The sequence below is a fragment of the Scheffersomyces stipitis genome, chromosome 3 (genome assembly GCF_000209165.1).
Source record: "Scheffersomyces stipitis CBS 6054 chromosome 3, complete sequence".
NCBI classification, from domain to species: Eukaryota; Fungi; Ascomycota; class Pichiomycetes; order Serinales; family Debaryomycetaceae; genus Scheffersomyces; species Scheffersomyces stipitis.
The window spans coordinates 805,240-820,328 of NC_009043.1; the positions used below are offsets into that span (position 1 = coordinate 805,240).

The window sequence follows — 15,089 nt, forward strand, 5'->3', positions numbered from 1 at the left end:
CATACCTGACTTAATATACACTTTAGAGCTATTGTAAAACTTCATCCAAGGTAATATCATTAGGCACCTCAGCCGCCAGTTTCCAGAACTTCAGCAAATGTCTAGCCCCCAGATCACATGCGATCACTACAATTTTTTGACCTGGTCCATTCTTCAATGCTGTCTTCACGGCTGCAACACAGTTTATAGCAGCAGACGAACCCCAGAATAGCCCATCGTTGATACACAAGAACTTTGCCATACGAAGTGCCTGATTGTCTGACACCCTTATAGCCTCTGTAATATGGGCTTCGGCCTGTTTGAAGTTCCATGTAAGTCTGTTAAGACCAATACCTTCCACTAACGTGTCTACCTGGTGTCGACGTCTAGTTCCTTCTTTCTCTACAGTATCGTACATAACTCCGTAGTTGACTCTGTTGGCCAATCCCGAGCCCTGGGGATCTGCTAGTATGATCTTTATCTCTCTATTCTGCTCGTGTAAGTATTTAGATACTCCAGCTATAGTACCTCCAGTTCCGGAGCCATTGATAAACACATCTACGTCTTGTTCCATCTGGCGCCAGATCTCTGGGCCCGTTGTCTCGTAATGTATTCTCCAGTTAAAATCGTTCTCAAACTGGTCCGCAAAGATGGCCCTGCGCCTGTCGTTAGGGTCTTCGTTGATCTGCTGTGAGCCACACCGTGCTGCATTGGTATACTGCTGTGGGTCTACAATGGAAGCCGGTTTGACTGGATGAATGGTAGCGCCGAGTGACTTGAGGAGTTGCAATTTTTCAGGAGAAGTGTCATCTGGGAGGCATATGTGAGCATCATATCCGAGAGCGTTGGCGAGTACAGCGAAGGAGATGCCAGTGGAACCAGAAGTACCTTCAAAGATAACGTCCCCGGAGTGTGGGCGAAGGTGTCCGAGTTTTTCGTTGGCCCGGATGATAGCCAAAGCGACACGATCTTTGGCGGAGCCAGCAGGATTAGCGAGTTCGAGCTTCGCGTAGATTTTGCAGCCGGTTAGTTTAGAAAGAGACTTGATTTCTATGAGCGGAGTGTTTCCTATGAGGGACTCTACTCCTCTTGAGCGAGGAGGGAGAGATGTAAGTTTTGTTGAAGAATTGTTCGATTGCGAGAGCTGGCGATGGAGTTCACGTAGAATTATAAGCGCTGAAACTATAGAAGCTGATGACTGAAGTATAATTTTCCAGTTGAAACTCATCTTCAGGAATCACTCTATATTTTTGCTATTAATTTTGTTGTAGAAAGCTTACAGCCTTGAAATTGAAATCAAGGTGTTGTAGAATCGAATAACTTGAGTTGGTGAAAAGTTTCTGTGCAGGAGACTTAATTGTGGAGATGAGATAGACAGTAGGAATGGAGAACTAGCTAGAGGAGAAACAGGTAGAACTACGCAGAAAGAATTGGGTATCAAGCTGTGTTGCTTCATGTATGAGGGAAATGGATGGTCGGCAATTTCAATAGTTTCGCAGCTATTATTTGCATTTTGGCCGGGTAAACGGTTGTTACCTTGCTTTCATTTTGTCCGCAATTAAAGACTGCGATTTGCAATCGATTCCCGAAAAGTATCAAATTAGAAGATATTCGTAGACACAGGTGACACTATTTCGATTCAAATGCTCTTAACCTGATTCCTGTTGGAGTTAAAACGTAAAGCAGACTCATATTTGAATCTGAAAAATCTCCCGATTTGACAAACTGGTTTGTGACACCTCCAAACTTGGGCGACACAAAGCAGCGCCAGATGCCAAATTCAGTGGAGCAATGATTCAGAATCAAGACGTCGCTTCTGTGCAGCGTTCTTTCTTCTCCAGAGAGGGGAAGATAGCTATCGTGTAGGTATCGTGTACAACTCTAGCTGCTCTCGGCGAAATGGAACTTGTCTCCTCCGTTGGGAGATAGACAATCGGCCGCAGAAATCAAAATGTTGGCGTAGGGTGGGCAGGTTCTTTTTGGGCATTTGAGGAGATTCTCCTTGTTTTACAAGTGTATGTATCTAAAAGTAACGGAGTTCAACTGCCAAACGGTCTCGGAGGTATTGCGGAGTGCCGGTCGTATGGAGAAAAGACTATTAGCGCCGGATATAGCTGGCGCTTAAGGTAGTGCGATTTGCGACATACTTTCAGAGCGCAACACGTAGGACTAAAATGCAGAAACTTCGGAGCGTTGGTTGTGGCCCATGAAGTATAGGAAGATTATGTAGAAGTGTTGGTAGCTATAGCGTTGAAATAATGTATGGCGGTTGACTGGTGGCTTGATGATGTTAAATGAGATTGCGACTGGGACTGAGTTAATTAATTATTATTGAAATTTAGGAAGGTAATCTTAACGTCGATGCTAAAAAATAAACCAACTTTCGCTAATTTTGCATGTCTGCTACTGTAGAAAAGGTTGGGGAAATTAGGAATTATAGAAAAGGGGTGCAGAACACACGGAGAAGGATTCAATATAAGCTATTCAGATTCGAGAGATAGCTCACGACTAGAGATAGCTCATGAATAGAGATAGCTCATGATTAGTAATAGCCGTTGGTATTATTTGGCCGGGATTGTGGGGCAGTTGAATAGAAAAATATACTATATAGACAGCCGCCATAATGTAGAATCTTCTGGCACTCCGGGATTCACGGTGAAGCAAAACGTCGAAGACTTAAAAGTTGTACTGACTTGGGACCTTCCAGACATGGACCTACCTCTAATCCATAACCAATTATGATTTATATGATCCATACACCAACGTGTATGTGTCTACATGTATCGATAGTGTGAATTTTCATATTATCTGTAAAATACAATTAAATTGATCTCTTGTTCAATAATAAACGGCAATCAATATACCATATATATATTGGCATACATCCGTAGGAAATTTCTAATCCTTTTGTTCAACTCGTCAGCCCATCCTCGTTCTAGCCACTGTAACCTGAGAGTTGCAACATCCTCCGCCCGCATTGTTCGTTCTGCAGTGTCCCACAAAATTTTTATGCGATAGGTAGTGGAAAAGTCTTGAGTTACAAAAAAAAGATCACTACTTAAGAATTCAATCGCACTCTACTCACCACTTGACTCAAGACTATTTTGGAATTCTTCTATTGTCTTTTATAGTGTGATAATCCGCTCTTTTTCAGTTTTCTCTTATCATCTCTTTTCTGATTACGAATCAGTCATCAGCTGACAGCTCCCAAGTGTAGTGAAACGTGTTGGAAGCCCCACCACAAGCCGAGTGTAATTTCCAGGCAATACATTTCACTTCCTCTCTGAAAAACTGAGACTTCGCCAATTAACCCGTTTCTGAAATACATAGCAATTTCAGACTAATTTCCCAGCACATCATTTCAGCTGTAGCTGTCCACCATGTCACCCAAAGTCAAGTCCGAAGCCATTACCGACGAGCAGGACTCGGCAGTTACTGCTCGCATTTCTTCGGTATCGATGCTGACTACAAACTCGTCAGAAGGGTCGAGAAAATCCACCACGGGCAAAAACGGGAACGGCTTAACCAAACAAGAGTCGGCAGATGAAATAGATGAAGATGAAGTCGAAAACGAACAGGACCAGGACAACGATATCGAGAACGATACTGAAAATGTTGCTGCCCCGGGTCCAGGCTCTGAAGCTAACATTAATGAAGACTCCGATTCCAAGTCTGGAAAGAAAAAACAAAAACCTCTTGAAAAGCCTAAGGCCTTCACCATCAAGTACAAAAGACCCAGAGGAAGCAGAGCATGTACAGTTTGTCGTTCAAGAAAAGTCAGATGCGATGCGGAAATACATATCCCATGTACCAACTGTATCACCTTTGGGTGTGACTGTGTGCTACCAGAAGTGAAAAAGAGAGGTAACTCATCGCAGGACTCCAAACCCAAACGAAGACAGACCGTGTCAATTTCTAGCAAAGATAAGATTACTGTAAATGACGAACACGACCACTCTTCTGCTAGCGACATCAACAACGGGTCGAATAGCCAACCTTCGGCTTCATTAGAAAAGCCATCTGACACTTCATCTTCTGCAACTTCTGGAGCTTCGTCAAACGAACCGATTCTAAACATCTCCAGCGTCAGCATTCCTCCGTCGTTAACGTCAACCTATAAGACACGTCCATCTATACATAAGCGAGAGCTTGTCAGTTCCAATAACCGTGCTGCCTTGACCTTTTTGGGCTCATCCTCTGTTGGAGTCGTCGTCCAGAGGGTTGGGGAAAATCATGTCCAGTTGACCTCTGACATTTATGACTTCACAGACAATTCCATGGATGCAGTAGAATTGGAAATCCTTAAGTTGAGAGGTGCTTTCTTATTGCCTTCTTTTGAATTGCAGCTTGACTTGATCAACTCGTATTTTGAACATGTCCATCCGTTGATGCCAGTGCTCAACAGGACACAGTTCATGTACAAGTTCAATGATCCCAACGATAATCCCTCGCTAATGTTGCTTCAGGCGGTGTTACTTTGTGGCTGTAGGGTTTCCCGTAATCCCCTTCTTTTTGACTCCAAAGGGTCCAGCGACCTTGCAGCTTTGACATTTTTTAGAAGAGCTAAATCATTATATGAAGCAAATTACGAAAGCGATCCAGTTTCGGTCGTTCAAACCTTGATCTTGATTGGTTCGTACTGGGAAGGACCAGAAGATGTCACGAAGAACTCGTTCTACTGGACCCGTGTAGCTGTGGGTTTGGCACAAGGTTTTGGTTTCCAGAGAGATGTTAACAACTCGAAGAACTTGACCACTTCTGAAAAGAAAATATGGAGGAGGATTTGGTGGTGTCTTTTCGAAAAGGATCGTAATGTGGCAATTGCTTTTGGACGACCTTCTGTTATTGATTTGAATGATTGTGATGTGCCTATGCTTACTCTTGATGATTTCAACGAAGACGACCCTGAATTAGAAATTAAGTCGCCATATCCTGTAAATGAGACCGAAGCACTTTATTTTATTCACTTGGTTAAACTTGCGGAAATCACCGGAATCATCATTAGGCACCAGTACAGTGTCAAGTCGGAACAATTGAAGAGAAAGAATAAGTTCTCCATCATCCAACACTGTGACATGTTGATGGGTATATGGTTCACCAACTTACCTCCCCAGTTGGTTTTCTCCTTGACAGATCAGTCTACTCAGAACTTCTACTCTTGTTTGTTGAACGCGCAGTATTACAACAGATTATATCTTATTCATCGTTCCAACTTGATACGAATGGCCAAATCTTCGTCTACTGACCCCAACAACTATAAATATCCATCTTGGGGTATTTCTTTCCAGTCTGCCAGAATGATTTCCATCATCTCCAAGATTCTTCTTGACGGCGATCAGATAAAGTACTGTCCAGTAATGTATGTGTACATTGCTTTCAGTGCGTTGGTGATGTTGATCTACCATGTTGACTCTTCCAATAGTGTTATTGCCTCTACTGCTTCTGATTCGTTGTTTGTTTCCAGAGCTGTTCTTCGTGAATTAGCAGGTTACTGGCCCGTTGCTGGCGTCTTGATGAAGTTCTTTGACAAGTATGCCAACGACAAGATCAAAAGAGCTAAGGTTATTGAAAATGGAACTAGAATAGCTGAGTTCCAGGAATTGCATGCGAATCAGAACGACCAAAAAAATGGTAAGGGTTACTTTGAACACGTATCGAATAATAACGCAGCAATTAAGAAGGAAGGTCCTTATCTTACAGGAAACTCTCCTTCAGGAGTTTCTGCTACTTCAGGGGTCTCACCCGGAGGAGAAATCTATAACGATTATCAAAAAGCACAGTATGTTGGGCAACAGAACGATTCCCGAGTTTCTCATGCACAGCCTGTTCCACAGAAGAATCCAAACATTGACGAATTGGTTCAACAGTACAAGCAGAAAGATACCTCGGCCCAGAAGCTTCAAAAAGACAAAACGGTTGATACATCGCCTGCTTCATCTACGCAGTCGTTTCCAAATATATCATTAGTTACTGAAAAATTGCCAGCCAACCACAATTTTTTTGAGAACTTCGAGCCCACTCAGTTGTTCCCTGATATTAGATATAGTTACCCACCTACTCGCGTTCATTCCCCTAGTGCTGAAGCATCTGCAGAGCCTATTGGTAGCAACGTCTATGCCAGTAGTGGTGGAATAGACGTGAGACATCGCCCTACTAATGATGGGTCTGACGTTGTTGATGAAGCTTATCCTTCGACTACCCCAGGAGCTTCCTCGTACACTAATTTTATCGATAGCTCGTTCATCAACATGAACTTGCAATCAGGTATTGAAAACAGCTCTTTGACAGACGACATAGCATCTTTGTTCAACTTGAAGTACTAACGATAGTGCTCAATATTGACTAGAATGCCGTTGAAGTCGATACCACTTCTCCAACACATTTTGTTGGTATTTTGTAATAGTATAACTGTCCATACCATATATTTGTAATAAGTACAATGCAACATCTATTATATAAGTATGTAAGCTGATGTATCTATAGTATAAGTTCAGTTCCAGATTCCTTTCTTTTTATATTTCTTCGTGACCTTAACCTTCTTCAAGTTGTCAAGGATTTCGTCACGACGGAGCTTCTGACTGTAACCAATGTGATTTTGGACCACGGACTCATATATTTCGAAATCTTTGGTAAGCTGCAGAAGATGGTGAGACCACACAGAAGCCAAAATGATCAAGTCGTTATAGTTTTCTTCAAATTGAGCCAACTTCTTGCTCAACACATCTTCATGCTGATTTTCTTCAAGAAATTGACGTGAAGAATTGTTCAAATTATCTGTTTCTACCTTTGACAAGAAATCGCGGGTATTCGCTATCAATTCCAGCATACCATCGGGGCTGATGTGCAACGTCTCGAATTCGGGAATATTGAAACCTTCCCACGAAATATCCAGAGTAGAGATGGATTTACGACGTCCAGCGTTGACTTCTACTTTGAGAGTGTTACTATTACTATTGTGTTTGTTATTGTTCTGATTGTTGGCGTCAGAAGTTGAATTTGCTGGTGTAGCAAGCTCATCAAGGTTGATCGGTATTCCCAACGAGATCAATAAATTGTGACGTATCTTCAGCTTGACCCAATTGGGGGGACGTAAATGGGGCATTGTGGATAATTGAGAGAAGATTTGTGCAGAGCGTTCAGAGAGAAGATCATTTATGGTAGAAGTTGTCTGATGATGACTTTCTTTAGTATCTGGAAACACTTGATTTAGTACACTTGAGAGTTTCGATGTGAAAGCTTGCTTATCTTCAAAATCATCTTCGCGGAACTGAACAAAACTCTTTTCTGTATATTCTGTTGAGATTTGCGTAGACTGTGGTGACGTCTCGTTGGTTGGTAGGTTGATGTCGCTGTCTTCATTGGTTTGGAAATCTTCAAACGAAGCTTCGTCAAAAGAGCCGAAATCGCTGTCTGACTCAAGATCTTCATATTCTACTTTTTTTAGTTCTATTTCATCTTGATTTTGTTGCTGCTCTTCTTCTTGGTGTTCTATAGGTTGTTCTGCTTGATCTTGTATACGTTGCTCTGTTTGTTCCGTTCGTTCGGATTGTTCAGAGTCAATGTCAACATTTTCTTCTAAATTTTCTCTGCCTTCTTCATGTTCTATGCTTTCTGGGGTCTCTTCTACACTTTCGAATTCGTCATTGCTCATATTGCTGTTGTAGCGAGAAAGAATATATGGTGTAGTAAATGAATATAAAATATGTATATATTTCATTAGTCGCACAGAAATTACTCAGACATTCTCTTTTCTGGAATAGCTAATTAGACAAATAGGAATTTCAGATTTACCTACAAGTTATATAGAAATAGGAATAGTAGCTTGGATAATGCAGTTGGTTTTCTTCTCTGTGGGGAATCCCGGAGCCATGAATAGACACTCCACTGGGCATTTCATCTTGAAACATCTAGTGGAGTACTTTAGTGCTAAACAGCTTGTGCGAAGAGGAGATTATTCCGTAACAAGAACTAATGACTACAGTGTCGTTTTGGTTAAATCCAATACGTATATGAACGAGTCTGGGCGAGGTTTTCGACAATTTGTAGACAACGAGGACTTTCAGCCCAGTCAGAGTATTGTCGTGATTCTCTACGATGACTTTGATAATAAGTTGGGAAAAGTAAAGCTATCTGAGTTGAAGAAGAACGAATCGCATAATGGTATTGGAGATATACTGCGAGCTCTTCATGGGATAAAGTCAGACGTCAAAATATACAAGTTGGGAATCGGAATAGGACCCAAACCTTCTAAAGCCAGTGGTGCTATCGTCAGTAATTGGGTCCTATCTAAGTTTACCGATGAAGAGTTAACCATTCTACGGGAAACTAGTTTTAATTTGGTAACCAAGTATGTGGATGAGATCTACGAGAATAACGCAGTAGGAGACTGTAACTTGTTGAATCAGAAGATTGCACAAGCATTACCGTAGACTAAATCTCAAGGACTTGGATACTCTTTCTGTCTCTCATAAAATAGACATCATAGGATATACATAGAATTTTGCAATCAAATACTATTGTCATTATTCAGTACAATTCATTATAAAAGTGTCATTATTATAACTATTCTATTCTAGAAAACGGTGTTTCTCCTTGATTTTTTTTTAGGACTGCCATTTCCGAAAATGCTATCGAGGAAACTACTATCCTGATTCTGATCAGTGCTGCCACTGTCGCTATAAACCTCGCTGGGACTAAGATCATATTCTTGTTCGTCCATCTTCTCGATTTCTTGAATCTCTTCTTCCGATACACTGAGACGTCTCTGGAACTCAATTTCATTGTCTGTTTCATCTCCTTCAAAATCGTCATACTCTTCATCATCATTATCATCTTCATACTCTGCATCGTGAACTTCGAAGTCGCTTCCCTTTTCAAGACCTTCAGAAGACGACCTAGTGATCTCATTTGATAACTTAGCAACAGCTCTACCTCTCTCTATGGCTCTCTCGATACTGTTTCTGTGCTTGATGAACAAAAGTCTTGGGAACATACTTCTTTGTCCCTTAATGATCATTTCCTCCAATTGCTCTTCAGTAGGATCGCTCAAGATATACCAGAAGTCCTTGATTCTGATTCTGGGCCAAACAGTTATGGCACCAGAAAAGGTCTGCAACCAGATATTCAGCCAGTCTTGTTCCATGACGTGAGGTAACAAATCCAATGATTTGATTATCTGGAGCCATTTCTTGATCTCAAGCTTGAGCACCTGTTCCAATGCAGCAGCAATGAAACCTCCTCTCAAAACAGCATAACGTTCGTTCTTTGTCTTTCGACGAGGAATCGAAACAGGTCTTCCAACACTTCCTTTTGGTGCAAAGAAAAACAATGCAATATGGGGATTAACCTGGGAAACAATGGGGAAATTGACATTATAGTAGGTGTTGAGAGAGTCCACGGGAATATCAGTTCTCAACGAGCCATCTCTCCATTTGCTACCCAAGGAAAATGGCACAATTTCGTCGCTCTTGGGATTCTTGGTCATCAAGACTACGGGGTTCAAGATACCTGGAACCGCAGAAGACGCTAACAACGACGACCAAATGATACAGTTTGGTGAAGTTATATTGTTGCAAAGAATTACAGGTGAGTGAGGGTCGGCTGGGACAGTAGAGATATTCAACTTTCTACCAGTTCTTTTGTAGGCATCCTGGAAAGTCAAGGAACCTCTGGTGAAGAAACATGACTTGCGGGCCCAAGTCACGGCATCGAATCTGGCTCCTGTCTTCCACCATCTGGGAATCCAGACATTCCAAGGATCTTCACATGCTGTGATCTTTCTAGCAAGCTGTGGAACGAGAAGCTCTCGTAACTCATCGTCAGTTCTACAACATGTCAACGCTGCTACCAATCCACCTCCTGAAGTTCCTGAGATAATCGAAGGAAGTAAATCGTTATCCAACATAGCTTTGACTATGCCAAAGTGTATATACGAAAAACACGCTCCCCCACTCAAACAGAGCGCAGACTTGCCATAGTTCTTCAGAACAATGCGGAAAAACTTGCGCTTTTGAGCGGTTGTAATATTGGGCGAATCGGTGACTTTGTTTATGCTATCTACCACTTCTTTATAGTACTGTTCTACTAGGTCTTTGGAACCGTAGTATCGGTGAGAATATAACTGTTCGTTTTCAATACCGGCAAAGTTCTTCTTCAAGCACCCTTGGAGGAGAACTAATAAGTCTTCGTCGTTGTTTTCTTTCTTCAACGCCTTCATACGCAAAATGGATAGCTTAAGAGTTCTGTAGTCGTAGTATGAAAAACGAGGATTTATAGACCATTTGTCCAAGCCCAAGTACTTGTCCAACTCGACAGCGTTGTTTATCCATTCATCGTAGGTCCTTGAAGCTCTCAACTTGTCACGAAGCTTTTTACGGGCTCCGGTCCATGTGAAGAAGTACTCCAGAAGAGCTACGTACACTCGAATGCTGAGATACAATATGCAGAGGAAACCCATCCAGAGTCCTACAAAGAAGAGAATGGGCCAGCGGAGAAGGGTATATGACGCAGATGATCTGAACTCGTCTCGTAATTTAGAGATAGCTGACTTCAGACTGGTGCGGTGGTATTTCTTGTGGTTCAGAGTCGAATAGGTATCTCCAATACTGTTTGTTATGGGATACCAGTCACTTTTGGATGTGATCAAATCGGGTTTGATCTGGTTAAGTCTCGAAACCAACAGATCGGCATCTAGATGGTTCTGATCGTATAGCTCCGAAAATTGAGGCACTTTCTCATCTGTTATCAGGGCTGTTCTCAGAATGCTATTTGCAGAACGCACGTTGGGAGTCATCTCGAGCAAATCCACCAGCTCTTCCCACACGAGAGCTTTGGCAAACGAATGGATATGGTCCTCGTTGATGTAATCTTTATCTAGCTCAGATAGTACGGACATGTTGGCTGATGTGAAAGTATGATGTGAAACGTCGGATTATATGGAAAGAAATATGCTATGAATCAAATGTATCTTGAGTGCTTTATGAAACTCTATGTGATGTTGTTAAGTCAAGCAAACAATACTGGAGCCAAACATTTGTGTACAATACACTGGTTCAATTGTATAGACAAAAAATGATACGATAAAGTTACAGCGATACTGTAGTAGAAACCAACTGCTTCAGATGTAGGCAAATGTTTGAGATACACGAAAATGAACAGGTTTAATTTCACTAAATGAAAAAAGCATCCCAGCAGTATTTATATATATTCAAGTTCACAGTCTCTCCATATATATCTGATGACTTTCAGTGCGCATATACTTCTGTTGGGCTGTTACTCTTTTTGCGCCCGAGGCTCTCACATGACCGGTGCCCCAAAGTGATTTATGCCGTTTGCGGAGATGAAATAGCGTTTTTCAATTTTGTTGGACTGATTTCTTCGCTAGTTAAGACGACTTTTCACTACGGCAGATACTTTTCGGAATTGTACATGAGCCAATTTTGTGATGTAGTAGTCTTAATTATACTGCTTCTAATGTAACATTCTTTGTAGCCCTGGAATCTTATCTGGTGGTTGGTGTTAGATGCAGTATTCTATTGATAAAGAAAGTAAATCTTTCAGTTTTCTAAGAATAAGTGAAAATGTTATGAACTTCTTGAACAAAAATTCACAACAGGGTGCATAACATTCCAGTATTTTCACATCTACTGTAGCTTCGCTTCACTTCACTTCTAGGGATAATCACGTTCATGTAGATTACACTAGCCTGTTTCAATGTAATTCTTTGTATGCAGTATGTGTCTTAGAGGAGCTGATATGGAAGTTGAAGAGCAACGTTTGGAGATGTAGTCTCCAATAATATGTGATCCACATATAATATAGGCGGTTTATGTCGTACTATCTTGAGGTTCGTAGTTTCTTGACATTAATATTCTGACACAAGTGTTGACATTGTCGACCTGCTAAGCAATTGTAGAAAACCATGTGATCCTGTATATGCCGGATTTTTCACGGTTAATTAGCAGTGAAATATGTCAATATCAGAAACGTTTCTTAATTTAGTTGAGTCTGTCCCCCAAACGGCAGCATGGCTATTGATACTGTTGTTCTCGACATCGAGGGCACTGTTTGTCCTATTACATTTGTGAAGGAAAAGCTTTTTCCGTATTTTTTGGAGAAGTTACCGCTGTTTTTGCTGGAAATCTCGAATTTCACACTGCTCCAGGCAGACGACAAAGACCCTATAAAAGCCATTTTGAGCCAATTGCCCGAGCAAATAAGAACTTCAAAGGATTCTGTGTTGGAGTACTTTAACGATTTGGTTCGTAGAGATATCAAGGATCCAATCTTGAAACAATTGCAGGGATTCATTTGGAAATTGGGCTATGAAAATGGAGACTTGAAAGCTCCAGTATATGAAGACTCAATTGAATTCATCAAGACATTTCCTTCCAAGACTGAAAACAAAAGAATATATATCTATTCTAGTGGAAGTATCAAGGCTCAGATATTGTTGTTTGGCTATGTTGACGAGAATGGTAAGTCTGTGGATTTGAATGAATACTTATCGGGCTACTTCGACATCACGACTGCCGGGTTCAAGACTCAATCCAGTTCTTATACCAAGATCTTGGAGGATATTGGTAAGGAGCACGGTGGTTCGGTGTTGTTTTTAAGTGATAATGTGTTGGAAGTGGAAGCCGCTTTAGAAGCAGGAATGGAGAGTTATGTTGTTGTCAGACCAGGCAATGCTCCATTAACTGAGGATGATAAAACGAAATACAAAATTATTACGTCTCTAGAGCAATTGTAAATGTTAAATGGATAAATGATAGAATAGATAATGTTGTAGATAAATCGGAATAAGATCATAGACTCAGTCAAAACTGGAGATAGACTTGTAGAAAGTACATGGACTCTCTCTCAAAGGAACAGGATAATACAAGAAATATATATTCATATTGGACAATACCTAGCATAAGATATCCAATAAATAGTCTACAGATAACACAGGCTTGCTCCTTTCTACAATCATTTTCTTATGACTATTATGGAACTAATGTACATACAGCAATACTGACAGTGATAAACCACTTTTTACATATCTCTAAATAAGATGTCAGCAGCTACTTCCTCGTTCTTGTCGCAGGCCAAATAAACCTGGATCACCAAGTCACGTTCAAAGCCCAACTCGCACAATCTTTCAATTGCATTCTGGTCTTGTTCTGTCAAGGGAATACGAATTGGCTGTTGGCCGGTAGCGTCAGCTCCTTCAGCTCCGTCATCGCCTTCTATTTCGTATCCCAATTCGTCGGCACCAGCTCCCAAAAATGTTCTGATAAACGCTTCTGGGTCTTGCTGAATCAAAGTAGCGATTCGGGGATTGGACAGGGCCAATTGTTCCAAAATAGGCTGGATCAACTCGGGGTTTGATTGCAACGATGCTCTCAACAAGTTCATCTGTTCATCGTCGCCCATTTCCGCTAATCCTCCACCAGTTGCCGGTTGTTCTACGGCACCAGCCCCTTGGCTTCTGGCCTGGGCGGCTGCGGCAGCTTCAAACAAGTTTTCACCCTGTTCTTCGCCATCGTCAATGTCGTGATCCTGCGCCAACTCTTCGTGAGTTGAGTCAGCTACAGGAGCTACGGCGGCTGGCACTTCCGGACGTTGCAAAGATTGCGGAATTCCAGTCAAGAGATACTCTACGGCTCTATGAGGATTGTTGAAAGCTGCTCTCAATGCATTTTCAACTTCGGCTCTTTGATATCCCATTTCCATAATGTTCTGAATGCTAGCTTCGCGCTCTGAGCCTTGGGCAAAAGTAGAACTTGGTTCCGAAGTTGTAGAAGATTCTGGTGCAGCTGCTTCTGGTTCTGGTGCATTTCCAGAAGAAATACCAGAGTCGGTAGAACCCTCAGCATTACCAGTAGTAGTGGTGGCAGTGGTAGATCCAGGGGTGGCAGATGACTGTTCGGAAGATGTTGTCGTAATTGGCGCAGCAGCAGGAGCAGGCGTAGGAGTCTTTTTAGCCTTGGATATCATGAAAATGATCGAGTCGCCTTCCTTGATCTTAAACTCCTCCAAAGTCTTTTCGTCCAGTAACACTTTACCGGAGTAGACGAACTTTAATTGCGGGGCTTCGCAGTCCTTTTCGGCAGCGAGTTTTTCCTTGGTCGCCAACACCTGAAGAGCGTTAGTAAAAGCAACTATTATTGACATTGACAACTACCGAAAGTTGAAATAAATTAACAAATGAAGATTTTCATTTAATGCGCTGATATAATCGCGTTGGTGTTAGATATTTTATATTTGATAAAATTTGGAAGCAAATTATGAGTCTTTATAAAACCATTCATTTAATAAGTAATTTGAATCCCTATATCAGCCAATCCTCAATCTAACCAACCAAATTGTGTTCCTCTCAACGAAATATTCACGTCTCTCTGCAAAATTTCAGTAAGTCTCTATCTTTCATATACATACAGTGTCGGTCAACTCGACCTCCAAGGGCACTTTCTGTTTCTTGAAATCCTTGAAAATCACTTGCATTACGAAAACAGTGCACGGGGTCAATTCAACGGTGGTATACGGAAACGGTCTAGATGTTATCGCAGCTCTTCTGCTGGAAGAATGGATGAGGCTGTTGATAAATGGTTAAATCAAAGTCTGTCTGTGGCGACGAGATTGATTTGGTCGTGTCGATGTGTCAACATGTGTGCAGGAGCAACCTGGTAATTATATGAATCTGGCAAGAGTGAGATCGCTAGTACAATTATTAGAAAGTATGAAACTACGCTTTCTGTATATTGTCAAGTACAAGGAGAATTGTAAAGGTGATACATACGACTTAGATTGCGGAGCTGGTTTTATGTGCTGATTTTTTTGCTGTTTGCTTAAACTGTATTGAGTGAGCAGCTCTAATCGTCTACGCCTAATTAGATCAGACAATTTGCTATAAGCTCCGGTGAAATTTCGTGCACTTTTCATTGGAATCTTTGACGAGACATAAAAATGGATCTGGACATACCAAATAGAGGATATTATTATGATTCTACTTGACTCAATTGCATCCATATCCGTAGCAGCTTTACCTCTGTCCTTCGGTACAATCTGAAGTATATGTTGCATATCTTTTCAACTTATCTCTCGTGACTATACTCACATGACTGGAT

General features: G+C 41.4%; 7 protein-coding genes across 7 annotated transcripts; 3 read left to right on the top strand and 4 right to left on the bottom strand. All coding sequences in view use genetic code 12, as the record gives it.

The window, feature by feature from the left end:
* Positions 1 to 28: 28 nt before the first annotated feature.
* On the bottom strand, positions 29 to 1,207 carry CYK2 (cysteine synthase (O-acetylserine sulfhydrylase) (O-acetylserine (Thiol)-lyase) (CSase); the record flags this gene model as incomplete). Its single annotated transcript, XM_001383751.1, has 1 exon — positions 29 to 1,207. The coding sequence occupies one exon, from the start codon at positions 1,205 to 1,207 to the stop codon at positions 29 to 31; it is 1,179 nt and encodes a 392-aa protein (XP_001383788.2).
* Positions 1,208 to 3,677: 2,470 nt separating this feature from the next.
* CTF1 (beta-1,6-N-acetylglucosaminyltransferase, contains WSC domain) lies at positions 3,678 to 6,302 on the top strand (the record flags this gene model as incomplete). Its single annotated transcript, XM_001383399.1, is given in 3 exon segments — positions 3,678 to 5,762; positions 5,814 to 6,099; positions 6,115 to 6,302. Coding segments are annotated over 3 exon segments (2,559 nt in total), but the record flags the coding sequence as incomplete, so codon positions are not given.
* A 167-nt stretch (positions 6,303 to 6,469) lies between these two features.
* Positions 6,470 to 7,630, bottom strand: PICST_30736 (predicted protein; the record flags this gene model as incomplete). Its single annotated transcript, XM_001383752.1, has 1 exon — positions 6,470 to 7,630. The coding sequence occupies one exon, from the start codon at positions 7,628 to 7,630 to the stop codon at positions 6,470 to 6,472; it is 1,161 nt and encodes a 386-aa protein (XP_001383789.2).
* Positions 7,631 to 7,847: 217 nt separating this feature from the next.
* Positions 7,848 to 8,408, top strand: PICST_30737 (predicted protein; the record flags this gene model as incomplete). Its single annotated transcript, XM_001383400.1, has 1 exon — positions 7,848 to 8,408. One exon carries the CDS (start codon positions 7,848 to 7,850, stop codon positions 8,406 to 8,408), a length of 561 nt encoding a protein of 186 aa, XP_001383437.2.
* Positions 8,409 to 8,551: 143 nt separating this feature from the next.
* Positions 8,552 to 10,645, bottom strand: PICST_57363 (predicted protein; the record flags this gene model as incomplete). Its single annotated transcript, XM_001383753.1, has 2 exons — positions 8,552 to 8,881; positions 8,903 to 10,645. Coding segments are annotated over 2 exons (2,073 nt in total), but the record flags the coding sequence as incomplete, so codon positions are not given.
* A 1,359-nt stretch (positions 10,646 to 12,004) lies between these two features.
* On the top strand, positions 12,005 to 12,730 carry PICST_44113 (predicted protein; the record flags this gene model as incomplete). The annotated part of the gene is made up of 1 exon (XM_001383401.1): positions 12,005 to 12,730. The coding sequence occupies one exon, from the start codon at positions 12,005 to 12,007 to the stop codon at positions 12,728 to 12,730; it is 726 nt and encodes a 241-aa protein (XP_001383438.2).
* A 284-nt stretch (positions 12,731 to 13,014) lies between these two features.
* RAD23 (nucleotide excision repair protein (ubiquitin-like protein)) lies at positions 13,015 to 14,501 on the bottom strand (the record flags this gene model as incomplete). Its single annotated transcript, XM_001383754.1, has 3 exons — positions 13,015 to 13,778; positions 13,830 to 14,100; positions 14,401 to 14,501. The coding sequence occupies 3 exons, from the start codon at positions 14,464 to 14,466 to the stop codon at positions 13,015 to 13,017; spliced, it is 1,101 nt and encodes a 366-aa protein (XP_001383791.2).
* Positions 14,502 to 15,089: the final 588 nt, after the last annotated feature.